The sequence below is a fragment of the Oryctolagus cuniculus genome, chromosome 9, assembly GCF_964237555.1.
Source record: "Oryctolagus cuniculus chromosome 9, mOryCun1.1, whole genome shotgun sequence".
Classification (NCBI taxonomy): Eukaryota; Metazoa; Chordata; class Mammalia; order Lagomorpha; family Leporidae; genus Oryctolagus; species Oryctolagus cuniculus.
Window position 1 is genome coordinate 75,831,036 of NC_091440.1, and position 26,370 is coordinate 75,857,405.

Sequence of the window (26,370 nt, forward strand, 5' to 3'; positions counted from 1 at the left end):
AGCTTTATTTAGAGAAGCGTTTTCCCTTTCATGCTTTAATGTGTTTTTATATGCAAAATTATCTCTTAACACTGATCATGACTTATGATATTTACAGATAACTAATGAAAAACCCTCTTAGAGACAGTCCCCAAATTTACAGATTGCCTCACAGAAGCTTATAAACCTGATTAAATAAATTTTAGGGCTATATTTATTTTGGGAACAGTTGTATCTGGTATTGAGAAGTCTGAGTCAAACCAAACAAGTTAATTTAATTCATTTGACAAGGGACCTTCAAAAAGTTCATAGAAAAATGGGATTGAAATAATGTGCATTTCCCGCGAACTTTTTGAAATCTCCTCATATATATTCTATGGAATAAGTTCATAATAACACATGAAAGAATAATGTTGAATCTGCTGTTAAATTGTTACAGTTTTTTTTTTGTGGAAAGTGACCAATATCCATCTTTCTTTAGAGACTAAGGGTTATAAAAAGCTGTAGCTGTTCTACATTCATTTGTGACATCAGTGTTTCCTAACATGAGTCCAATGTTGGTATTTTCTTTCAAATTTTTGGACATCATGAATAGTTTTATATTCAGGGAGACAAGTACCTTAAATTCTGGTTTACTTTTTTTAAGATTGCATTTTTATCGGATATATATTCTTTGTATACACAAACATAAGATAGAAGAATTCAGAATATAATTACTGTATTCCTTAAAGTAATATCAAAAGAATAAAGAATACAAAGATTAAAATTTCTAATTCCACACTTTGTATTTTTATTCATTCTTATGGAATTGAAACACATTTCTCTAAAGTGTACTTCCAATGCAATTGCTTGAAATGATCTTTTCTTCTTATAAAGATGAGTTTTCAAGAAAAAGTGGTTTTTTTTATTGCCTCTATTTACTGGCTTCTAATCTGTGTTGAGGCAGCCGGATCACCTAACTCTCAAACAACACACCAAGCCTCCCAAGAAGCTGCCTGGTCTGTCACATTACATTAAGAAAAGAAAAAAGCAATTAATTTTGTAATTTCTGGAAATACACACATGGATACATAGCATCCTTCTTATTATTTAGGTTAATTCCTTCAATCAGGCTTTTCTGTGAAACTTACATGAAAAACTGGTGCTTGAAAAAATGGACTTCTAAGCCTTGTGCTATGGCTGAACACTGAATTCAACAGTTCATTCAAATGAATAACATCAAGCACGCGTGCTAGGAATCAAGTGATGAAAAGCAACAGATCCTTCTAAACAGTTCACTATAATTCATAATTAAGTTGCAGGACATATGGGTCACAGGTACAATTGTAAATGCATATTGAAGGTATTAAATCAGTACAAAGAAAACAATTACATCTGGGAATGGCCAGGGAAATCAGAGGCTAAGTTGGAAGACCAACAGGAATTCAGGATGAGAAAATAGGACATGGATAATTACAGGCAAATTTATCAGCATATGCAAACCTACAACAATAAAGTCCAAGGCATCAGTCTTTATTCCTAGAGTACACGTGTACAAGGCTGAAATAAAGGAGGGTGGTGATAAAAGAGCCAAGGGCCTTGTATAAGGTGCATAAATCTGGGTTTCTTTCCTGAAGACTAAGGAATAGACTGAAGATTTTAAAATGAGAAATAGTTGCAATTAAATGAACATTATGCAAAACTCACCAACTCCACCGTGTTATATTCAGAATAGGAAAAGAATTTAGGCGCTAATAGTCAGCAAACAAAGTAATTTGCTTCATTTGGGTCAACAGGGGATTCCAATTTAATCCCATCAAGGTGGCATGTGCCAATGCCATCTCATTATTCCAAGTGATCAATTTCAGTTCACAATTGATCATAATGAAAGGACTAAGAGTCAAAGGGAGCACATAAACAAGCCTAGTACCTGCTAACACTAACCGATAGAATAAATAAAGGGGAGAGTGATCCAACATGGGAAGTGAGATACTCAGCAGACTCATAGAATGGCGGATGTCCTAAATAGCACTCTGGCCTCAGAATCAGCCCTAAAGGCACTCGGATCTGGCTGAAAAGCCCATGAGAGTATTTCAGGCATGGAAAGCCAAGACACTCTGGCAAAAAGATCTCTGTGAGTGAGATCCCAGTGGAAAGAACAGGTCTTCAAAGAGGGAGGTGCCTTTCTCTGAAGGGAGGAGAGAACCTCCACTTTGACTATGACCTTGTCTAAACAAGATAAGAGTCGGAGAACTCAAGGGGCTTCCATAGCCTTGGAAACTCATGACTGGTGCATAGGGAGATTATTGATGCCATAAACAGGAGTGTCAATTTGTAAAGTCAACAACAGGAGTCACTGTGCACTTACTCCTCATGTAGGATCTCTGTCCTTAATGTGCTGTACACTGAGGCTTAATGCTATAACGAGTACTCAAACAGTATATTTCACTTTGTGTTTCTATGGGGGTGCAAACGATTGAAATCTTTACTTAATGTACACTAAACTGATCTTCTGTAAAAAAAAAAAAAAAAAAAAGAAAGAAATTATCAATTCCCAACTTGACTCTCACTGGGATTAAACATGACAATAGGTCTGATCTGATTTCATCATCATTTAAAAAAAATCATCTATTATTTTTCACTTTATGTTTCTGTGTGGGAACAAACTGTTGAAATCCTTACTTAAGGTATACTAAGCTGATCTTCTGTATATTAAGATAATCGAAAATGAATCTTGATGTGAATGGAAGGGGAGAGGGAGTGGGAAAGGGGAGGGTTGTGGGTGGGAGGGACGGTATGGGGGGGAAAGCCATTGTAACCCATGAGTCGTACTTTGGAAATTTATATTCATTAAATAAAAGATAAAAAAAAATTATCTACAAACAGAAAAAAAAATAATTGCCTCTTCTGTTACATTATTGTCATATGTCAGGAGAATCTGAACTAAGAAGTGGTATTAAAGTGAAGTAAGGAAATAAATACAATATAAAGTTAAGAGGCTGATTTGATAAGACAGCTAGTAGATTGAAGGTAAATTATCCCAATAGGTCCCTGGCCCCTGCAAAATAGGAACAGATTTACTTTAATAGTTTTAAGAAAGTAAAATTAACATACAAGAAACAGCATATTTTCAGTTTGAAAAATCTGATCAGCATTTGTGCTGTAATGGAGAAAACTTCACCACAATGAATATAGTAAAATAGCCATCATTCTTGCAAGGTTCTTTGTACTGGTTTAACATCCATATCTGCCCACCCCACCCCACACTGACCACCATTACTCCAGCAATTGCTGGCCTGCTTTCTTTCTCTGTAGATTCATTTGCATTTTCTAGTGTTTATATAAATGAGATTTTATAATATGTGCTCTTTTTTTCCTTCTTCTATTTAGTGTAATTAATTTTGAGCTTCTACTATGATACTTGCATACAAGTTTTTCTACAGACATATACTTTCTTTCTGTTTCTGAATAAATGCCTAGGTTTAGAATGGCTCTGTCATTAGTAGTTGTATGTTAAATTTAAAAAACAGACTTCATACTTTTTCCCAAAGCAATTGTTTGCGTTTTGATGAGTGATGTATGAAGGTTCCAGTTTCTCCAAATCTCCACCAGTAAGTGTCGGGATTAGTTTTGTCAGATGCAGCCATTCCAACTATTGTGATTTTGATTTGCGGTTCTCTAACATCTAGTGATACGGCACTTATTTTCATGTGCTTATTTGCTATCTATATATATTTTGATTGTGACTGTTCGAATCTTGGGACCAACTTTCTTTACTTTTTCATGGCTGATACTTTATTTTTTTTTTCATCTCAATGTGCTATTGATTCAAAGATAACAAATTCAATATAGTTCGTAGATACAAGTCTAATAATATAATGATATTGAATGCATTTTCAGATTTGATCTTTTTTTGTTATTGCATTTGGATAGTTGAATTGTACATGGTCAGGGGAAGTTGAGTCACACAATACAGTTTGTTTTTTAACAACAGGGACTTTAAATATTAATTTATGTCATGAGTGAATGGAGAAGGGTTCAAGTCTAATCTAGGTTGATGTTGTATCCCAACTCAATATAATGCATGGGGATGGATAAACAATGTTCTTTTCTACAATGATTAATTTGTGAATTTCTTGGATTTTATGTATCTGTATTACTTTCAAGATTTAATTTTCAATGGCAAAAACCTGCTGATATTGCATCTTTGGGAAAATTATCAAACCAGTGAAAATAGAAGAGTCAGTTTTTCTTATGTTGAGGATTCCTACTATATATGACTACTGGGTCTCAGATGTCTTCTCTCGGATAATCTGTACCCATTTTTCCCTGGCATCCTTAGAGTTCTTCACCAAGGGTATACTACTGGACCAGATCAAACTTGCCTGTCCCTCATATTTACAGAAACCAGTTTTATTTTCTTAATGTGTTGCTTGAAAGCCCATTTCTGCGAGATGACAAGGAATTAGTTGCTTAATTCTGTACTTGTCTAAGCAGTATGTTTTATGTCAGTTAAAATACGCAAGTGTCCAAAAAGCCCTGAAGAAGAAAATTTAATTGCAATAGCTAACTGATATGGGAGATAGTTTAAAGTATATGACTTTTGCATGATTTGTAAAAGGTTAATCAAAAACTGGCAGAGTTATGAGGAATTGATTTATCTTTTGGCCCCTTTATGTGCTGTTTTTGTTTAATTCTCCCTCTGTTGCCATTCAAGCAGTCAGCACTAGCTAGGGAGTTGGTTACTGTGTAAAGTTCTGCTTTTTCCAAATCTTATAACTTTTTCTCTTTGTATCATTTATTAGTTAATTTCATCCCAATCTCAATGAATGGACAATTAACAGAATTTTTTTCTGAGCCCAGAAAATTTCTTGGCTGGGATAGTTTCCCAATTGTTGTAGGGGAAACGGGAAAGTTTGGTGAAAGGAGAAAAGATTAAATAATACAGAAGTAAATTATTTTATTCTTACTTCCAAGACTAGAGTTTAAAGTTGCCTCTTTGTATGATCTAACACATTTGAAACAAATATAACACTTCACTTTTATTACTGGTATGTATAGATTGACATGATAGAGAAAAAACTCTTCTGTAATATAAACTTTTGATTTTGGAAGGAAGGTGTGAAATTAGTTTCCTAGTTTACAAGGTATTACACAATTTAAATTTCTTACAAACAGTAAGGTTGACATTTTGTGAAAAGTGGTTGGGAAGGGAAAAGAAGAATGATTATCTTCATTTATCTCTGAAGAACGACTAATATTCATTCCTATTATGCTTCTATTTTCCTTTCTGCATCTTGTGCTTATGAAAGATAGCAGTGCAGGGTTCAGTTTTCAGTGGAAGTCTTTCCAGGAGCCTTTGTTTAAGAGTAGAACACCATTTCTGTTCTACTCCTATGGGCAAAACATATTATGGCTCATCACAGACTGGAGAACCAGCCAATCCAGGGCTGTCTAGGATCCAGACGATGTCTGTTTTCCATATACCATTCTCATCTATCACGCATCTAAATGATTCATCACTCATACAGTAGTTCCTTAAATACTAAGTCATTTTCTGCTTCCATATCTCTGTTTATTTTCCAGAAAGCATCTAGTTAGCTGTCTCAAAATGACTAACATTTTTTCATCTATTCTCTTTAATAGTTTGAAAGAGTTTTTCAACTATCACTAGGCCTATTGGTGAATAGAAGAGGAATGCATACCAATGCTACCCTTTGTGATTTTCAGAGAACTAATATTACCTATCGCTGCACCTTCCCACCTGCTTAAGTTTTTTTTCTCTTTGTCAAATTCAATATTTTGTGTGCACTTCCCACTTCAGTTTCTTTTCCTTCAGCATTTTCAACTTCCCATTGCTTCTCACTCATCTCAGACAGCCAAGTTGCAAAACAATTTTCAATTCAGACCCTGGAATATCTTAATAATTTTAATCCTACCTCAATCTTACCAGTACTATCAGACGTTTATTTATGATCATTTCTTCTGGTTATGCGAACATCAAACACGGTGCCTTAATAATGTACCTTCAGCTATTCCTTAATCTCAATTTCAAATCTCTAGTTAATACACATGTTCGAGTAAATTACTGATTAGGTGATTTAATGACAAGATAGGTTGTTTTTAAATGTCTATTTATTTATTTATTTATTTGAAAGGCAGGAGCTTCTTCTGGGTTTTCCACGTGGGTGCAGGGGCCATCTTCTGCTTTCCAAGGCCACAGCAGAGACTGTATCAGAAGTGGAGCAGCTGGTGTTCAAAGCAGCGCCCTTTAGCTGCTACACCACAGCACTGACCCTGACAAGATGGGTTCTTATAACTCAATACAACCAGAGACTTGCTGGCAAAAATACTCTGCAGAGAGTAATATACTGAGATTTCTCACTTAAAGCTTTTTAAACCATTGTTTTCTCAGGTGTTTAAATTTTCATTGTTTTTTAACTTTTAACAAAGCTAATGAAAATTAAGTTAACAAGTACTATTACTGGTTACAATATTTTTATATGCTTAAATTGTTATCTTCTGAATATAATTTCCTTGCCAAAATTTCTTAAAATAATTCCCAATTTAGTGACATTATGGTAATGAAAAAAGTTATACAATATGTAAACATACACAAATAAGCATAATTACAATACCTTTCTGGTAAAATGACTATATATTATATTTCTATATAAATCTAATAGTAATTTTCAATGTATATGGACATATATATGTATGTACACAATTCTTTTTTATTTCTATTTTTAAATTTTAGCTATACAAACTGCAGACATTTCATAAATACAAGTTTAGGAACACGGTGATTCTTTCCATCCCACCACCCTCCCACATGCTCTCCCACCTCTCCTCCTCCCTCTGCTATCCCCAGTCTTATTTTTTATTAAGATCTATGTTTAATAACTTTATACACATAAGATTAATCCTACACTAAGAGTTCAACAAATAGTATAAACAATCAAATCAAGGGCTGTACAAAATCATTGCAGCTCAACGTATACACTGTTCTTTGTGTGTGTAAATACATGTGTTTATATGCAACTATGATATTATCTAACATTTATTGAACATAGAATATAACCTAATAACAGCCTTATTTTTCACATATGAATTCACTTAATTTCATGAATTATAAATGTACAAGGTATTTGTTATTCCTATTATATAGAACAGGCAAACGACACACTGAGAATTCAATAATTAACAGTCACACAATCAAAAAGCAGTAGATCTAGAATTAAGACCTAATGGACTGGCCAGCGCCGCGGCTCAATAGGCTAATCCTCTGCCTGCGGTGCCAGCACACCGGGTTCTAGTCCCAGTCGGGGCGCCGGATTCTGTCCTGGTTGCTCCTCTTCCAGTCCAGCTCTCTGCTATGGCCCGGAGTGCAGTGGAGGATGGCCCAAGTCCTTGGGTCCTGCACTCGCATGGGAGACCAGGAGAAACACCTGGCTCCTGGCTTGGGATCAGCAAGGTGCGCCGGCTGCAGCAGCCATTGGGGGGAGGGGGGGAACCAATGGAAAAAGGAAGACCTTTCTCTTTGTCTCTCTCTCTCACTGTCCACTCTGCCTGTCAAAAAATTAAAAAAAAAAAAGACCCAATGGACTCTTTCCATGCATCATATGCTGTTAATACTTACAGCATTTAAATGCATTATATAAGGCACCATTTGCCATAACTTTAAGGTCATGATGAAGGCAGATGGCAATGCACAGGAAAATTATCTGTGAATAACTAGATATAAACATTTTTTCTTCTTTTTATTCAGGTTCTTTACATTCTGGCATTCATTCATGCTTGTCTAAGTCCCTTTGTAACATTCATAATTAATTATAAATTAATCACCTCTCATCCTCTCGCTGTCATTACATTGTGTTCAACATTTGCATCTGCACTAGCATTTAGTAACTTTTTGGAGGTTATTTCTTATATTTTTATGCTAAAATATTTTTATGCTTATTCCTGTAATTACATATTTGCTAATTAGTACCATATAGCATCTTTTGATATATGACTTTTATGTAACTACCTTTAAAGGCATCTTAACTAAATTTTCTTGTTCCAAACCTCAGTATGAGGGATGGTTTGAAATGAGGAAAGAAAGAATATAAAATAGAAAAAAATCAGAAAATGTGGAATATTATCCCACATTGCTCAAATGCCCTTTTCTATATGGTGGCTGTTCCTGAAAGCTGGACTTTGATCCAGGAACATCAGAATCACCTGGGAACGTGATAAAAATTCCAAATTTAGGAGCCCATACTGGAACTGCTGAATCAGAAACACTGTGAATGGGGTTATGCAAGTTATATTTTAACGAGTCTTCAGTTGACCTCTTTGTTTGCTCAACTTTGAGAACAACCACTCTCTGCTTACTTCCTTTTACTAAAGTTATTATACTGTCCAGAGCTGGGTTAGCTTAAAATAAACTCCTGGATACCTACAGACTCAAATATACACATACTCACTCACCCCCACAGTTTTATGTTGAACAGTTTCCTACTTGGTTTTAGCATTAGGATGTGTATTTAAATGTTCATCAGGTTCAATGGAACTATAATTTCATTAGGCATCACATCCTTTAAACCAGTGATCATCAAACTTTAATATCCCTAGGAATAATACTAAGCATATTCTTATTCAGCAGGTTTAAAGTTGGGTCTGTTATTCTGCCTCCCTAACAAGTTTCATTTTGATGCCAATGTTGCTGGCTTCAGCACATACTTTGAAGACTAAAGACAGTCTTGAACATTGCCTCAATAATGAACATTTTCTTATATACTTCAAAATGTGGCTACTTCTTCATTTTGAACTCCACTTCTAGTACCATTAATTGCAATGTTCTAGCACAAGGAATTCTCATCTGAAAATATTTAACTCCATCCTCATGTTTTTAACATGATATTTTCTAAATCTAAACCAAAATTTATTCATTAACCCATCCATGTCTATCCAAACCTTACCTGTTATTTTAGGTTTAACTACAAATTCCACTTCATTTCTTGTATTTCCAAGACCATTCCATGTTTGGGATAATCCGTTCTATATTCTATGTCTTTTTTAAAATAAGTCATATAATTGCCTGTATTAAGTCATCTGGCTACATTGACAGTCTCAATGTATTTCAAGTTCCCCAAAGAAAGATTGTCAGGTTCTTAGAGATCTCTCTTAGATAAATGGGATTGCCCACCATTTATCTAGACAATGTCTGGCTCATAAGCAATATTGAAGATTGTTGAGTTAATTAAATTGGAAGGACCAAGTGAAAATAGATGCTTTCATTCATGAAGTAGGAAGTTCTGATTACTCACGTGGAATAACTATGCTCAGGGAGTTCAGAAGAATTATTTTAACTATGAACACAACCAGCACTATCTTGAAGAAGCAGGGAGAAATCCAGACATTGACAGCTATGAAGATATTTAGGGGCTGAAATATAAGAAAGGTTTGTTTAGCTGTAGTCAAAATAATTCCCGGGAGCTCTTCTGCATATAAATTATCCTTAAGGTTTGCTATCAGCATTGAAAAATGAGTTGTTAGAAAACATTACTTGGCTGAGACAATGGAAATCCAAGGCATATAGATTTTTTTTTTAGAATATTCATGGAATAAGCTACAAAACACAGATGAAACTGTCATGTGTTTACATGGTCCTTGTAGAGTAATAGAATCATATTGTCCTTATGTAAATCACTGTAATACAATCTATCCAGAATGTTCAAGTCTATTATCAGCCTGCAGCTAATTGAAACTACTATGTCTCACTGAATGCACATGGACAAAGTACCAGAATGGCTGTTCCCAGATTTTCCTCTTTCAGAGAGTACAGCCACAATCTGAATTTGGATACACAGTTTTGAAAACTATACAAGTTTTTTGAAAAACTAAAAAGTTGAAGGAAGAACCAAAGAAATTTGATATATACTAATTTTAATTGTTATGCCTACAATAATTTTTGAATTATTTGAACTCAATTTGTCAACATCCAGTATCTTAATTAAGACAATATCTTAATTATTGTCTATGTGGTGGTGAGATTTTTGTTTGGTTGGATTTTTTTCATTTCTTTACTTTTAACATTTATCTTCTTTCGCCTCATCTTTTTTTCCTGTTACATTTATGATTTTGGATTTTACTAGCTTGAGTAGTTGTTTTGAAAGTATTGATACCAAATTTCACTTTCCTTATTTGTAAAAATGAGATTAGACTCAATATTGTTCACAATGTCTTCAATGGTTACAGTCCCAGGACAAGAAGATAATTTTTTCACATTATTTTCATAAATGCCGCAACAACTGTTAATTTCAATGTTTATTAAGTTTTTATATGCATCTTAATGTGATGACTGGACCTGTGTTGGAATTGGCTAACAAGTGTAGAAGAGAAGATACTGTAATGAAGATAAACCCCCTTTTCCCACCCCTGGAATGGTGTAGAAGACAGAATTTCCTGTGACTCATTATGCAGTAGAAAGATGGAGTAGAGGAGGCAGAAGCAGAAGGCTCCCAGCATGCCTCAGGATGTGCCAGCCCAGCTGGGGTGGGCTTTGCTGAGATGAACCAGTGGCTGTTGTCATGGAGACAAGTGGCCCCCCTCTGAGGTTGTCCTTCAGAAGGACCTCTTCTTTCTCTTCCTTGCTCCCTCTCTGTAACTTTTCTGTCTGTCCATCTGTACATCTCTTAATTTTTGTGGATTATTTGAAGTAATGCTCAGCTTATCAAGTGCTCTTTCATTCTGTTTTATCTGTGGTTTCTTAGCTCATTATTTTTGATTGGTTGTTTGTTTTTTATTTTATCCTTTTTTCTTTTACTTAAGGAACACAAATTTCATAAATAGATTTAGGAACATTGTGATGCTTCCCATCCTACTGTTCCTCCTGCCCACACTCCCACCCTTATTCCTCCTTCCTCTCCTATTGCTCCTCTCAGTTTTTACAATGATCTATTTTCAGTTTACTTTATACTCATAAGATTGATCCTAGACTAAATAAAGAGTACAACAAATACTATGAGGAAAAAAAATCACTGTTCCTCAACAGTCAAGACAAGAACTGTAAACAACCATCAAATCTCAAAATCTCCATTTCACCCATGTGCATTACATTTTTGTACACTGTTAGTTACCACAGATCAGGGAAAACTTGTGGTACTTGTTTTTTGGGGACTGGCTTATTTCACTAAGTATAAAGGTTTCCAGTTGCATCCACTTTTTTGCAAAAGACAACGTTTCTTTTTTATGGCTGAGTAGTATTCCTTAGTGTATATATGCCATAATTATTTATCCAGTCATCAGTTGATGGACATGTGGGTTTATTCTCTATCTTGGCTTTTGTTAATTAAGCTGCAGTAAACATAGGGATACAGATAATACTTTCACATACTGGTTTCATTTCCCCTGAGTAAATTCCCAGGAGTGGGATTGCTGGGTCACATGGCAGATCTGTTTCCAACTTTCTGAAGTGTCTCCATGCTATCTGACACAATGGCTGTACTAGTTTGCATGCTCATCAACAGTGGGTTAGGGTACCTTTTTACTCACATCCTCATCAGTATTCATGTTTTGTTGATTTATGTATGAGAGCCATTCCAACTGGGGAGAGGTGAAAACTCATTGTGGCTTTTATTTGCATTTACTTGATGGCTATTGATCTTGAGCATTTTTTTTCATGTGTCTGCTGGCCATTTGAATTTCCTCTTTTGCAAAACTGCCTGTTCAAGTCCTTTGCCCATTTCTTACCTTAATTGTAAAACAAAACAAAATTTAAAAAATCCAGGTAAGAAATGGGCAAAGAACTTAACTCATGATTAAAAACCTACTTGGCAGTATTATAAATTTCTTCATCCACCACATACTTTAAAGAGTAGGGATACAAGACAAGTTGAAGAAAAGAAGTTGCATAAGGAATTACTATGCATTCAAGCAAAATGCTTGAACTTCCAACTACCGAGTTGTTACTTAGTCAATGATCCCACCTCTTCTTTCATCCTCAAGCACAGCATTTTCCTTTGTTTATCTTGGAACTGCTTGCTTATGTACTATCTCAAAAGGAAAAGGACAGATTCTAAAGTGTCATACAAATTTGGACTAGGGAGTGAGATCCTATGAAAGGATCAAGTATTCAGTGTATTTAATGGGTAAGTCCATCTTAGGGCCAATGTTGTGGTGCCGCTGGTTAAACCACAGCTTGAGACTCCACAATTCCTATTGGATTGGTGGATCAAGTCCCAGCTACTCTAGTTCTGATCAGCTTTCCTGTTAATGTACCTTAGAAAGCAGCAGAAGGTGGCCCAAGTATATGGGCCCCTGCTGCCCAAGTGGGTGACAAAGATGTAGTTCCTTGCTCCTGGCTTCAGCCAGGCTCCTATCTGTGAACAAGTGAATGGAAGCTCTGTTTCTCTCCCTGCTTTCAACTCTCTTTCACTCTCTGTCACTCAGTATTTTCAATAAATAAATAAATATTTATTCAATAAATAAAACAAATACATCTTTTTCTTAAAAATGCATTTATTTATTTGAATGGCAGATTTACAGAGAGAAGGAGAGACATAGAAAAAGATCTTCCATCTGCTGGTTCAGTCCCCAAATGTCTCCAAGAACCAGGGCTGGACCAGGGAAAAGCCAGGAGCCTGGGATTCTATCTGGGTCTCCCATGTTGGTTTCAGGGGGTCATCTTCCACTGTTTTCTCAGGCTCATTACCAGGGAGCAGCATCCAAAGCAGAGCACCCAGAACTCAAACTGGGGCTAATATAGAATGCTGATGTCAGAGGTAGCAACATAAACTGTTGCACCACAATGCCAGCTCCAAAATTTTTTAAATGAAGTCTATTTTATGATGCCAAAAGAACTTTCTCACATGCTTTACAAGGCATTTAAATTTCTACTTCAATCAAAACTGCCCATAATGTATTCCTTAAATCCGTACACTTTCTCCCTAGTATATGCTATTACTTTCCCTCCATAGTTTCTCTTGTACAGCTGTCTCTCTTTGTATACAAATATGTCCACAGAGAATATTCCTTCTGGAAGAGAAATTTTCCTTTATTTAACAAGATTGATTGGTTTTTTTGGTTGATGTGAAAGGCCGGGGGAGAGGGGGAGAGAGAGAAAGGGAGAGAGGGAAAAATCTCCCACCTACTGATTCACTCCTCAAATACCCCCAGGAGGCAGGAATTCCATCTGGGTCTCCCACATCAGTGACAGGAACCCAAGTACTTGAATTATCATCTGCTGCCTCCAGGCTTATTAACAGGAGGATGACTAGGAAGCAGAGATGGGCCTCAATCCCAGGAAATAGTATGTAAGATGCGGGCTTCCCAAGTAGCAGCTTAACGTGCAGTTCTATTGCACCCATCCAAGAAAACTCCATTTTAATTCATAATGCTTAGCTTTCAGTCTCAATGAGAAAGGTATTGTGTGGACAATAATGTTCTGTTGCAAGATATTCAAGCATCTCTTCACTCACCAGATATTTAGCCTTGGATAAATTTAGGGACTTCTAATAAACCTTTTTTTGTCTTCATCCTTAAAATAGAGTAATGTCTATATTACATCTCAGAGATGTCGCCAAGGTGGTACAATGTCATGCTTCTGAAATGCTTTGTGGTAATTGATTATCTTTAGGCATTGTTCCTACTGTATTCAGTTATGATTAACATTCTAGTGTTCATAATATTTTTATTCATGTTTTTCATATTGATTCAATACACTTGAACACAATTCAACACAAATGAAAGTGGCAAAAGTAGTAAATGTTCATTTTAGAAAAAGTAAAATTGAGGATAATTCCTTAACTAAAAAATAACCCAAAATCAAGATATAGTCACGTTAGATTTTTAACTTTGCTGTATATGTTATCTTATTTAAATATATATGTTTATGTGTGTTTATATATGTTTATGCATATATGTTATATACGTGTGTCTATTTCTGTGAGTTTTGTTCACTAATTAACATCTTATATGTATAGTTCTCCTTCCAAGTTCTAGCTTTATTTTCTCAAGTACAGCCATAGTGTTGTGACTTTGATTGCATCTTACAAAACACAGAGCACTATGCCCTATAATAAATGTTTAATACTTGACTTCATTCATAAAATGACTTAAAGCACTTTTTGAAATACAAGATTTTGTGTAGCAAAATTTCAGTTTTTAAAAATTGATCTGTGTTCTTATTGCTGAACCAAACAATTACATGAAGCACTAACTTATGTTTCTTTCCCCTTCCTTTTCCTTTTAGTTTGTTGCCCAGCCCAATTGTCAACAGCTGCTCGCATCTCGCTGGTATGATGAATTTCCTGGCTGGAGGAGGAGACATTGGGCAGTGAAGATGGTGACATGTTTCATAATAGGACTGCTTTTCCCTGTCTTCTCCGTGTGCTACCTGATAGCTCCTAAAAGTCCGCTGGGACTGTTCATCAGAAAGCCATTTATCAAGTTTATCTGCCACACAGCCTCCTATTTGACTTTTTTGTTCCTCCTGCTGCTTGCCTCTCAGCACATCGACAGGTCAGACTTGAACAGGCAAGGTCCACCACCAACCATCGTCGAATGGATGATATTACCATGGGTCCTGGGTAAATGTGTTACTATAGAAAATATAAAAACTTTTCACTGCCATGGAATGTTGTTGTTCAGAAAATAGTATTCATTAATGTTTGGGACACAGGGATATTTCACACAGGTTGTGATTATTGTAGCAGGAAGACTTCACACCCAAAAGTCAATAAATATTTTACAAGCTGTGTTGGACCTGCTCCCAAATACAGCCTGAGAAATGTAGCCTTAAGTTGTAGAAATCTAGATTTTAGTGACTTCCTGTCCATGATTTATTCTCTGGATTGGTGTTTTTCTTTTAAAGTGTTTCCACTTGTCTCATTGGCTCTATATAATCACTCTCATTGTCTTAAAATATATACTTTCTTAAAGGCAAGTACAATTTACGCTGAAGAATTAGTGATTCAATACATAAAATAACCATAGCCATGTAAAAATCAAACCATTTAAATTTATTTTTCAAATCCTATAGTAACTCAGAATAATGGCAAATTAAACTAGAGGGAATCATCCATCGCTCTCTGTTCTTATAACTGAGAGAATTGCTTTGGATTTGATCATTGTTAGTCAGAAAACTAAAATATTTGGTGTAAACCTTGTTTATTTTTTAGATTTTTGTTCTTGTGGACAAAGTTAAATTTGCACTTTAATTATGCTTTCTTCTGTCCTAATGTGGTGTGTTGAAAATTCATTTTCTTTCAAATTAACTCATTTTAAACCGCTGGTACATTATCTATCACATCATAAGAAATACAAAGTCTGTACTTCATGATCTCAGATGATCAGTTTGGATTAACTTCAGAACAGTTGCAAAGATTGTAAAATAAGGAAAAGTCAGAAAATGACAGCCTGTCCGTATCTGGAAAAAAAAAAAAAAAACACTATTCACTTTTAATGATTACATATACTCTAAATAATAGAAATAAGAGAGGTTCACAGGGACAAGATTTGGTGAATTTTATGTATGCTGCTGAAAACTTTTAAAAGGTTTCTCAAGTGAACTTTAGAATAGGTTGTGATTAAAATGAAGTGTAAGAGTGTGATTGTGATTAAACTAGAGGGGGGGTTTAGATCATCTGAGTTTCCTTTTGAATAAAATAATTATAGTATACAGTTAATATTAAAGGTAAAATTCCTCTGCCAATCTCCACTTAAATTAATTACCTCATGTTAGAAATATGTTTTTCATGGGAGTGTACTTTTTTTTTTTTGGAAAAATTCTGCAGAAAATTTAGGAAGTTCAGCTTCCCAAATGAAATACAGAACATTTCAGTTTAAAAAAATACGATAGATGCAATATAGCAAAAACAAGCACAGCTAAAACATCATTCCTTTATGCAATCATTACAAATGTGCTAAATACTTTCAATGTCTTAAGCACAATGTAAAGAAAGAATAATATGAAAAGAGAAAAAAATCAGCAGAAACAAGAAAAGCCCTTTCTCCTTATGAAGCTAAATTTTACCTAGTAAATAGATAATCTGTAAACAAATAGAAATATAATATGTCAGAAGTTGGTAAATAATGTAAAGAAAAACAAGCCCCAAACTGAATAACTGATATAATTAAACAGTTATTGACTGTCTCCTATGCATGAAAATTGTAACAGAAGATTCCTTGATAGTTGGCTAAAAGAAACCACAAATAAACCAGTGCTATGTGGTTCAATAAGGTATGAAATTATAATTTCTGCAGAGAGAAATTTCAGCTAAGGTCAATATATTTTCAAAATATTCTGAATACTAGGAGTTAATGTATTTGGGAATTTTAGGATAAAGATGTTTCTTAGAATATAAAAATTGCAGGTTTATGAACATCTTGCTTAAATAACAGGGCATGAGGAAAAGAGTATTCGTATATCAAAAAATATCTGTCAAAACAGTTACACTGTTCACATCTGGTATTGTGAGTGCTTCCTATCTAAGACTGAGTTACAAGTGCTATTGGACTGCCTTAGAGAAATTTGTGGATACATGCTCCCAGGGTCTACCACTTACAGACAGTCATATTATGAGTGGTCACAACCTCTCAACACTTACAGTGCCGTTATTTGTAAAATGAAAGAGTTAGTAAATCTCACTGAGCCCTGTCATCCTGTCTGCTGAACTACCACTATTACTGTAGAGAAGATTAGTCTTTTTAGGGGGGTAGGTAAGTGGAGGGAGGGCTAACAACATCAGATTAGGAATGCTTTCACATTGTGACGAAAGTATGACAGAAACAAGAAAGCCATAGCATGATTTCATGACTGTATGAATGAATATTCAGTATTTTTAGTATTTCAGTTCTACTGTCTGATAAATTAAGTAACCACAAGTTTCTTGATACAACTGTTCATTCATTGTAAAGACCTAGATCTAAACAAAGAAATGCAAAAGCTTCAAACGGAGGTCAAATTTATGACCTTAGCAACCTTGAGATATAGTTCTAACCAATGGAGAAATCTAATCATGTATAAATCTGTAAGCCCTCTCATTAGAAAAATACAGATGTCAATATAATTCTCAGATTGTCAAACTATTCATTTAAAACTAAAGTAAAGTGTAAAACAATAGTCTGGCCAACCATTAACATAGGTCTGGTAACAGAATTGTATGTTAAAGAGAAGATTGTCACTCTAATAACTGAATGTTGAGTTAGAAACAGCATGGATGGGGCCAGAAGATCAGGACTTCGGTATTTCTATATTCCTCTGCACCATGACTTGAGACTGTTAACTTATCCAGGGCTTGACTTTTAACATATAATTCCAAGGATATAAAATCCATAGAACGGCCATAGGAGAATGTTTTTACAAAGTTTGTGTGCAAACAAATTACATTATATTTATAATTTATATAACAGGAATTTGTCTAAACTATAGTTATAGTTTATTTCAAATTCATTATTTCTGTAAATATGAGAGATCTTCAGAAATTTGTGGGAAATATCAGCTATGAAAAAAACTATGCAGGAATTTCAAAATCTTTACACCCAAACAAATTTATCTTTTAATTTTGCTCTCCACTGATGTGTTGAATTAGCCTCATTATATTAGCAAAAAATATACTTTTTTAAAAAAGAAACAACTTTGGAGGCTGGTTTTCAGGGTTTCTCAAAACCTTGTTTGGATTTTCCTTCAAAATCCATTATTACAAAATTTTAACAACCAAATTTTTGTCATAGTTTATTCCTCTATGCTAGTTTAAAAATTTCCAGATATAGGCTTGTATAATCATTAAGCTTAGTAAAAATATGAATTTGATAGCATTTTTATAAAAGAACTTTAATGAAGACTATCCTACCAGTAAAACAGAAAATGCTTGGCTCACCAAGAGAAAACAAAATGGCTGCCGCAGTGGCTTGACATTCTGTGTAGGCCTAGGAATATGCCACAATTAAACAATATGTAAATCTGTGCACACTGAGCATGACAGTGAGAAAGGTGAACTGGGGAAAGGATGCATCATAGGAAGAGGTCTAACTAAGCTCTGTTAAAAATAACTTCAATTGAATTCCTAGGCATAAAGTAATACTTGCTCAGAATATCTAGATTATCCATGTTGCTTTAACACATACTTATTTAGAAATTTTTTGACAAAATTGGCTTCCCATTTCCACAATTTATTGTATATTTTTATATTTTAAAAGGTTGATATTAACAAGTCTGAACATTTTAACAAGGGGATGCCAAATTGAAGCTATGAAGTGAAAAATGATGATCACATTCTCGTTCAGTTATTCACAGAACACAACAATCCTATATATAGTTTTCCTTTCTTGTGGCCATTTCTAATAGCCTTTGAGATCATATGGCTTTAGATAGTCATATTTTTAGCTTCAGCCTTAAATTGCTTATCCTCTCAAACACCCCAGAATATATTCTTGCAAGTCTAAGAAACAGGCCTAGGGCTTTTCCCTGCTCCCTCCATTGGCATGGTCTCATATAATCTCCACACACATCAACATTCAGATTAAGCAAATGCAAAAATTAGTTTTAAAAAGATATTTTAATTTTCAAGGAAACCAGATAACCATTGTAGCATGATATGTGATCCCCATTTTCCCAATTATCAGTGGGAATTTTTTTTTAAGATTCATTTTATTTGTTTGAAAAACAGATTTACAGAGAGAGCTAGAGCCTGAGAGAGAGGTTCATCCACTGGTTCACTCCCCAAATGAGCTGATCCGAAGCCAGGAGCCAGCAGCTTCCTCCAGGTCTCCCACGTGGGTGCAGGGGCCCAAGGACTTGGGCCATCTTCTACTGCCTTCCCACGCCATAGCAGAGAGTTGGATCAGAAGTGGAGCATCTGTGCTCGAACCAGCACCCATAAGGGATGCCAGCACTGCAGGCAGCGGCTTTAACCCGCTGCACCACAATGCCGACCCCAAGGGAAATATTTTAGTCACCTTTATGGAGTTGCAAAAACTAATACAGTAAAATCTGCAACAATAAAACAGTTATGAAAATTCAAATTTTTGTGACTCTACCTACTAATGAATGACAGTAGATGACTTTTTATTACAGAGAAAGTGAGCTCTTTTAGATCATGATAATGTAATACATACCAAGAATGAATCCCACAGGCCTTCTGAGATGTTTTGAAACATGGTTCAGATGATTCAAGGGAAGAGTGTAGAAATAGGAAAAGAAGTAGGTATCAAAAAATGAAGTAGCAGGGTAAAAGACAAAAAGGATGCTTGAATTAGTTTTCATTCATTCAGAATAATGATACTAGTGATAATGGTTAAAATCTACAAAAAGTAAGCACCGTGCTGAATGATTTAAATGCACATTCTCATGAGAACTTCACCAAAACTCTACTTCACTTAGCCACAAAATATTTCATTCACGTCTCATTTCACAGAGTGGAGTCAGGCTTAAAAAGTTTGATCCTTGTTCAGGATTAGGGAGCAAGCAAGTGGCAGACACTGGATTCTGACTTCACTCAGTATAACCCCACAGCTAGTGCTTATCCTCTGTGAGACACAGCCCCAGATGTGTGAATGGTAGAAAAAGAGAGACAAAAACTGCCCTGGAATCTGTGTCTCCATACTTAGACTGTCTGCTTTGGCTTACCCCCTAACATCTGCACACACTGAGTAGAAGGTAAGTATCATTTATTGACGAAGTAATGCTGTTTAGGGTGCACAATTTTTTCTGTGATTCTTTAAATTGAATATCATGACTGTCAACATGCCAAGCTTATTATTACCACCTCTCTCACAACGCTACTTACATAATCACTACTATCTTGTCTTCAATCTTAAACACAAAAAATATGCTTCTATTAATGAAAAAAATCAATTTCAAGTGTAAAAGATTAAAAACCTTTGGTGTGACCTTGAGATGCTTTAGTTCTGGTTTCCACATATTAGCTTCTGAAGCCTAGCTAATTCCCTGATTCCAAGTACACAATTAATTGTAAAATCTTTTATCAGCATGTATGTGTGTATAGGGAGGTATTCAGAAGATATAAATATATATATATATATATATATACACAGAATTATATACTTCTTTTGTACATAGATGTTTTTAAAACATTAAAAATTTTATATTAAGTGGAAAGTAGTGATTTTCATAATGAAATATTAGCCACCATTCATTCAAAAATGTGTATTGAGCATGTACTGTTATTCATTGAAAAGGTGACTTTAGCAAGGAGTTGAGGAAATAGTTATCCTTTGTTTTCCCATCTAGACATTTTATGAATTAGTTTTCATGGAAATTTTCTAACTATATCGAAATCATATAAAATGATTGCTACCACATTAATAGAAACTCCCTTGATTTTAAGTAACTATAATTATGTCATAATTTCAGATGATCTGGAATTCTAAAGTTCTACATTTCAATCTTACCCTTAACATGAAATTCTTCCTGGGTCAACATTGAAGATATGCACTATCTTAACTGTATATTCCTTTTTTTCTCTCTAGATGCTAAAATAATGCTGTAAAACTATACTTATTAGGGAATTTTAGATGCCTCCAAATGAAGATGACTGACCCCTAAGTCAGTACTTCTTGAAATATGATCTGCTGGCTAAAATTATAATCACTGTGGATTGTTATGGAAAAAAATCCCAATTTTTTAAATTATCATCTTGGTTGGCTATTTCAGAAATTCTATATGTATTTAAGCATTTTAGATTGAGAAATAATTCTGAAGTCAAATTTCTTCAAATTTCATGTTCATGTAGTGGTTTTACTAAAGAGTTTCAACTCATTACAATGTAAACATGAAATCGTTTTGCTTCCTCCCATCACTCTTATCTGCCACCTTGCATCAGTTTTTCTTTCCCTGTCCCTTAATCGTATTAATAATAGGTATCATCAATGACCTGAAACTTCTAGTTACTAAAAAGAAAATCCGGTTCAGTTTAAAACTCTAATCTTCTAATCAGGGTAAAGATCTTTGTTTCTCAATAAAGGCCTGACTTTGGCTTGAAAGACCTGGGAGATGTCCATCGTTGCCTCATTTTTCCACTCCTTCACTGGAATAGAAGAAGGGCACAGACTCTAAGGTCTCCCTTCCTCTTACTCTAAGAAAGAGAGTTCATAGAAGTTAAGACATCTTCATTACTCCCTTGGCGTCTGGGTCACAGCTCTCTCTTGACTGATTGTCCCTCACCTCTGCCTTTTCCTGAGCAGCTTATGTGTGGGGCACTGACACGCTGACTCTCCCAAAGGCATGTGATTGTCCTTGGACTCTGTTGTGTTTGCACAGTGCTTGGTTCCTGGAATAAGAGTCTGCTCTGCCTGACACCTTGGTGTCTCTTAACTCCTGGAACCAGCAGTTAGTCCCCGTCAGGGTCCTATAGCCCTAAGTGTCCTGCTTGAGTACCAGCAAGATGGCTCACACCTAGCATTTTCCTGTAATATATACTCTGTCCATAAGAGTCTCATGGAACTTTCCTGTCGCTCCCCCTCTTTGCGGAGGAACGACACAGGACCCTGCGCTGTTCTTTTGTCTGCTCGGCCCTTCCCGGGTTTGCTGCTGGTTCTTCCCGGGTTGGCTGCCGTCCCTCCACCTCCGTGGAGGGGTGGGCCCCCCTGCCACTTTCCCCACTTCCGAGGGGGAGCGGCACACCGCCGGCCGGCTCTCTCAGGGGCTGCTCAGATGTTCCTTCAGATAGATGTTCCTAGTGCATGTTGTCTCTCTCCTCCTTTATAGTCCTCTTCCACCAATCCCAACTCTGCTACCCACACGCCGAGTACGCTGCTCTCCTCCAATCAGGAGCAGGATCAGCTCCTGCAGGTTACTGGTCGAACTGGAGGCAGCTGTGTAGAAGCTGTTTTCTCCTCTCCCAGCGCCATATTGTGGGAGAGCAGATGCATAGAATAAGTCTTAATTCCAGTAACTTAGTTTAGTCCGAGTTGCTCCCCACACTTTCCCCCACCTAATAGTAAGGAGTCAAGCTACCAGTGGCTTCCCATGCCAAGCACCACTGTTTATTTTCCCTGAGAAACTAGATTCAGGGAGAGAGGAGCAAGACAGTTGCCCAATTAAATGTCTAATTGTTAGTAAACAGGAAGTATGGAAATACCCAGACATGACGTGGGATTTTTCTTGGAGCCTCCATTACTTGACTTAGAGAACTGGGAATGCTGCTGAGTAATCACAGACATCTGTCCTTGTGATAGCCACCTGTTGGCACAGAAGCTGCGCTGTCCTAACCTCTTGACTCTCTCATCTGTCTTCTCAGTGTTCCCTCTGTATAGACTACAAGTGTGTAGGAGTAGGTAGCTGGTAAGGGATGTGGTCCTGATATTTCTTGGTAATCCTTAGGAGGGAAGTTGGCTGCAATATTCTATAAACTCTCTCCTGAAAGTGCTTAGGACCTTTGTCTTCATTGTGTGAGTTTAAGTGTAAGAATGAGTGCATAGAAACTGCCCCATAACTGAGGGATCCAGCATAATGCTAAGCCTCTGCTGATAAAAGAACTTAAAATATTGAGATTTTGTTTTAAAGAAGCAAGATTTTGGACAGTATATTATTTATTCTGTTGTTGGAAAAAAAACAAAACAAACAAAGCAAAACTGCAGCAGAGAGTTCTTTGTATTCTCTGTTCCTCAATTTTGTGCTACTACGTGGAACTATGTGTTCTAAAAAAGTTTCAAGGTCAGATCTCTTCACAGCTTTGGGGCTTAAATCACAAGCCCTACAGAGTTGCCATACATGAAACGGTGAGTTGCTCTTTTTTGGGGTTGCTGTTTACTGTTTGTACAACGAACGACATCACGGGTAGGCAAGAGGGGGCTCTGTGTGTGGAGTTAGACATTTCTTCCATGGGACTGAGGCTGTTAAATGTAGCATCTGAGAACTGCCAGTTCCATCTCCTTCTCACCACAGCCAGCTTCAGCGATTGGGGGTAGTCCTGAGAGAAACTCTCGTGGGAAAGGTAGGGAAAAGATAGTAAAATGTTGCGGCATCTACAAATGTTTTTAAACGGAAGTTCTCTGTAGGGAAAAGAGAGTAAAAAGTTCAGGCATCTACAAATGTTTTTAAACGGAAGTTCTCTGACTCATTTGCTCTATGATCTTTCCTTCTTCGTTCCCTACAGTCTTGACATCAATGCTTGCAATCAGGCCTCCACCACGGCTCTGAGAAATCATGTCATCTGTTTATAAACAGCACTGAACAATTTTGAAATGTTCCCATTGTGGGAACAGGACAAACATTTTTTGTGACAGAAGCTCTCTCAAGCTTTGTTCTAGTCAGGCTTTTTAGTTACCATGGATAGTTTATTATTTGGATGTCTTTTTTGGTTAGTTAATAGCACCCTCTAGATTTGTAAAGGCTTGATTTCTTCAAATCTTCGATGAATGTTGCCAGAGTAGCTGAAAGTTGGCATTTCAATAACAGGCTAATAACAAATAGGACTCACAAGCTATCAAAGTAACAGATGTGTGGTGTCTAGAGTTGGAGGAAATGGTGCTCCGATCTGGTACTTTCACATAAAGGATCCCAATCCGGTACCCAGTGAGCATTGATTGTCAAATGGTCTTAATCTACAGCTCAAATTTGAAAAAAAAAAGAAAAGTTGTCAGTTCTCAATTTCATTAAGATCCCTGTTTTTCCCAAATATTTATGTCTTTCAAACGTTAAAGCTGAAGTAAGATTTTCTGTAGTTAAAAAAGTAAGATTGTGTTTTAATTCAAGAGGCAGAGAGACAGAGAGAGAAAGCTGCCAGCCACTGGTTTGCTCTCAAATGCCAACAATGGTCAGAACTGGCCAGCCTGAGGCCAGGAGCCAGAAAGTCAAAATATGTCTCTTTCGTTTGAGTGGTAGGGACCAGCTACTTAAGTTATCACCATCCTCTGCGTTACCACAAAATTGGAATCAGGTGCTGAGGTCAGGAATTGAATACTGGCACTCTGAAACAAGCCATGGGCTTTTTTTTTTTTCTTTCAAGATTTATTTGAGAGGTAAAGCTACAGATAGAGAGAAGGAGCAACAGAGAGAAAGGTCTTTCATCCACTAGTTCACTTTCCAAATGGCTGCAATACCTGCAGCTGGGCCAATCCAGAGCCAGGGGTCATGTCTCCCATGTGGGTGCAGGGGCCCAAGCACTTAGGCCATCTTCTACTGTTCTCCCAGGCCATAGCAGAGAGCTGGATCAGAAGAGGAGCAGCCAGGACACAAATCATCACCTATATGGGATGCCAGCCCTGCAGGCAGAGGCTTAGCCTACTACACCACAGTGCCAGCCCCTGCTAGGCAATATACCCGTCCCAAGAAAGTCAGATTTAATACCTCATATCTTAACACCAAACTAATAATAATACTGATAAACTGTCAGGTATAAGAATTGCAAGTTTTTGTTGTTAATCTTCTTGGGAAATCTTAGATTCATATAGGCTACTCTTCCAATCAAAGTGTCACCTCCTTGAACATATCTAACAAGAACAGAGTCTAATCAGTGTGAGGAAATGTCTAAATTGAAATGTCACTTTGTGCTGAATTGTAACTGCTTTTTTATAACTCCTTCTCAGAAGCTGTCCTCCTGCCCTTTAAGGCAATTAGCTGAAGTACCTTTCTTCCTCTATGTCATTCCCTTATGCAGTAGTTGAAGTGAGATAGTTGTGATGGCTTAATCAGATTTGGATTTCTAGTTTGGTAAAATCTAGTGTAGAGATAACACAAGTTATCAGTAAGGGGTGATAAAGCATAAAGCTCTGGTTGCTTGGCCAGCACTTTATATTTTCCTTTATATTACAAATAAATTTGAAGCAATGGAATCAGAAATACCTCAAGTTGAAATGAACTTTAGAGATTACAAAGATTTCCATGCATTGCTAGAATTTCCCTGGAGTATAACTAGAAGACATTCTAAGCTCTGGCCTGGAATCTTGCCTCATGGGATAATCTCTCCTGGATTTAGGGCAACTCTGATTGCCAGAGAATCCTTAGGCCAGAGCTGTATAAAATTCTGTATTTTTCATGTCAAAGATCCAATTTCTGAATTCTGGGGTAAATCAGAGCAAGTCAGTGTGCTCACACAGGACAGCTTTTGTTTTTAATATGGATAATTTCTTAAATTTTTTTTATTTGTATAAGGTGAACAAATGTCATGTGTTTCATATACACAGATTTAAGAGCTTAATAATGCTTCCTACCCTACCTTCCCTCCCAATCCTCCCTCCTTCCTTTCTTATTCTTTCTTTAATCACTTCTATCACTGTTGCGATGACTGATTCTAGTAATATTTGGATAATCCAAATAATAGGGACTCATGCTTAGCAATGCATACAATGTAGCAGAATAATACTGTTTAGAAGACATATAATACAAACCTATTTTTTATGAAAAGTGAGATGACTGAAACCCAGAGAAATAGACTACTTGGCCAATCTACAAAGCTGATTGCTAGTTTAACTGTGCCTCGCACCTCACTCACCTGATATAGTCTGGTTATTTTCACTGTGCCTTGTGTTGAATTTGAAATGCATTTGTCCAAACAGTTCATGCTTTTAATGTATGGAAGTTGACAGTTCCACAGAAGACAAAAAAAAAATGGCATTGTGAAATCTCAAGAATAAGAGAATGTTGTTCAAGCACACTTCATCTAGTAGATTTAGGTCCAGTGTTGGTTTCTCCAATAACTAGTAGCATAATGTTAGCTATACTGCCTCGTTGGGCTTTAGTTTCTTGTGTTGTTTGCTGTCGTGGGCTGAATTCTGGACTGTCCCAGTTTAGTAGGGAAAAACACTCTGGGAAAGAAGAGGGTTTCCATGTATGCCAAGCATTTTTCTTCATTGGGTAAAATAAATTCTAAGTTGCCACCATCTTTAAAATCCAGAACATGCATCCTATCTTATTCAGTTCTGAAAAACCACTTTCTTCAATATTGGAGGTTGTGAATATCCACAGCTCCCAGTTATGTCCCAAATCCTATCTGAACTCTCAAGAGATATTTGTCTATGAGGAAAGCCCCAATGAGGAAGCTAGGGTGTAAGCACTAAGTCTAGGTTAAAACTGTAATCTATTGTAGATTTTAAAACATATATTATAATTAATTCAATGAAATCAGTTCCCTTCTAGGTGATGAATTTAAATGTAACTTAAAATTTAAAAATAAAGCTTTTCTGTACTTTATATAGTCATTGAATCTGCCATTTTATTCTGTCCAAATTTTAGTATGAAAATTTTCAAACATGCAGAAATGTAAAATAAATTATAGTAATACATACTTATAAATCAATGATAATCAATATATTTTAATAATATCTATCATTTTAAAAATTTGATCTATCCTTGTATCCATTTACCAACACCAATCTCATCATTTAAGTTATAGCAGTACTTTGAGAGGGCATAATGCAGAGATGTAAATGTTGAAAAGCACAGAAAGACATGTAACCACCACTGCA

General features: G+C 36.1%; 1 protein-coding gene across 7 annotated transcripts in view; it reads left to right on the plus strand.

The window, feature by feature from the left end:
* TRPC4 (transient receptor potential cation channel subfamily C member 4) overlaps positions 1-26,370 on the plus strand; it is a 255,987-nt gene that overhangs the window by 179,805 nt on the left and 49,812 nt on the right. For all 7 annotated transcript variants that reach the window (XM_051831769.2, XM_002721087.5, XM_070048964.1 and 4 more), the window contains one exon: positions 14,195-14,531. In XM_051831769.2, coding sequence (XP_051687729.2) covers positions 14,195-14,531 — 337 coding nt within the window. The remainder of the gene's footprint in view (positions 1-14,194; positions 14,532-26,370) is intronic.